This window comes from Sinocyclocheilus anshuiensis, unplaced genomic scaffold (genome assembly GCF_001515605.1).
Source record: "Sinocyclocheilus anshuiensis isolate Anshui unplaced genomic scaffold, SAMN03320099.WGS_v1.1 scaffold1799, whole genome shotgun sequence".
NCBI lineage: Eukaryota > Metazoa > Chordata > Actinopteri > Cypriniformes > Cyprinidae > Sinocyclocheilus > Sinocyclocheilus anshuiensis.
Window position 1 is genome coordinate 122,515 of NW_015552692.1, and position 1,840 is coordinate 124,354.

General features: G+C 40.4%; 1 protein-coding gene across 2 annotated transcripts in view; it reads right to left on the reverse strand.

The window, feature by feature from the left end:
* def6b (DEF6 guanine nucleotide exchange factor b) overlaps window positions 1–1,840 on the reverse strand; it is a 16,095-nt gene that overhangs the window by 7,926 nt on the left and 6,329 nt on the right. For both annotated transcript variants that reach the window (XM_016459348.1, XM_016459347.1), the window contains exons 5-7: window positions 1,521–1,667; window positions 1,345–1,453; window positions 222–520 (exon numbers count right to left, since the gene is read on the reverse strand). In XM_016459348.1, the coding sequence (XP_016314834.1) occupies window positions 222–520; window positions 1,345–1,453; window positions 1,521–1,667 (555 nt within the window). The remainder of the gene's footprint in view (window positions 1–221; window positions 521–1,344; window positions 1,454–1,520; window positions 1,668–1,840) is intronic.

The following is a 1,840-nucleotide window of genomic DNA, read 5'->3' on the forward strand; positions in this document are numbered from 1 at the left end:
GGCCAATTTAGTCCCAAGGAGTATTGAAATAGTACACTTACAAGTATACTACTAGTACACTGATATTTGTATACTTACAACATAAAGTATACTTAAAATATACTTGAACTTTACTTAAGTATACTTACTAAAATAAACTTGAAGTATACTACTTTTTGGTAAGGGTAGCTCCGCCCCTGCGTTAATTGCGTTAAATATTTTTAATAAAATGAGGTGTTCACCTCCTGCGCCTCCTGAAGCTGTCTCTGCAGGGTTTTCTGCAGCTCCTCGTGCTGGCTGCGCCTCCTCTGCTCCTCCTGCTGCAGGGAGACCTGGGCCTGTCTCTGCGCCTCCTTCAGGAGCTCCAGCTCAGCCAGCTGCTCCTCACGCTCCCCCTGCAGCTCCAGCAGCCTCTGCGTCTCCTCCGCCCGCAGCGCGCGTCTCCTCTCCCGCTCCTCGCGCAGCTCCCGCCGCCGCTCCTTCAGCTCCTCGTGCAGCGAGACCCGGCCTTCTGCGGAGAGACGCAGAGCCATCTGGATCGCTGAGAGAAGAGGGAGACCATCTGGATCGCTGAGAGCAGAGACAGACTTACTATTACTCTAGTGCATTTAACCAGTTCAGTTTAATAACATTCTGTGACGCTTGTGCTTACAATTACTAGAATGAGCTACTCTCAAATTAAACACACACACACACACACACACACACACACATATATATATACATGCTTAAAATAAAATAAAAAAGTTTTTGCATTTTAATAAATAATTAATAAGAATAAATAAATACATATATAAATTATTTGTACATTTTATAACAAGAAATTTTATAAAATCATAATTATTTAGTTTAATTTCTTAATTTCACTATATTCTATATTTATAAAATGTATTAATATTATTTAAAAATTAGTGCTGTCAAACGATTAATCGTGATTAATCGCATCCAAAATAACATTTTTGTTTACATAATATATGTATCTGTGCTGTGTATATTTATTACGTATATATATATATATAAATACAAACACATGCATGAGTATATTTCAGAAAAATATGTTATGTTTATATATAATATAAATTATATGAATATAAATATAGACATGTAAATACATGTAAATATTTTCAAAATATATACATGCATGTGTGTGTATTTATATATACATAATAAATATACACAGCACACACACATATATTATGCAAACAAGAACTTTTATTTGGGATGCGATTAATCGCGATTAATCGTTTGACAGCACTAATAAAAATACAATAAAAACATCTTTAAAACGACATGCATCTGCAGAATGCTATGAGATGCACTTTGAGGAGGTTTCTGCGTGATTTCTCAGCAGACTGACACACACACCTGTGATCCACTCCTGTCTCTGTCTGGAGTCGGGCGCGCTGATCTCGAAGGTTTTATTAAGCGTCTTCACACAGAACATGCATCTCTTCCCGTCTCGGTCCGACAGCACCTGTGGATCACAGTCAGACGCCGCGTCACACACAGAAACGCTCCGGACGCAGAGACGAGCACCGTACCTCCACGCAGCAGTTCTGGTCCATCTCGATGACGCCCTTACAGTCCCTGCAGTCCTCGCTGGTGAAGTACGAGAGCGAGCCGGGCTTCAGGCAGAACCAGCGCTCCGTCCAGTTCCTGCGCAGGTGACCCTTCTTCCACAGATAGCCCTGAAACACATCCATAACGACCAGACGAGAAGACATACACTTCATCTCCAGACACACAAGACAGTTATTTATTTATTATAAAGCGGAGAGTTCCGGTACTTGATTCTGATTGGCTGAGCCACGTTCGAAGCTGTTGTAAATTACTCTACAAAGTAACATACACCTTTGTTTAC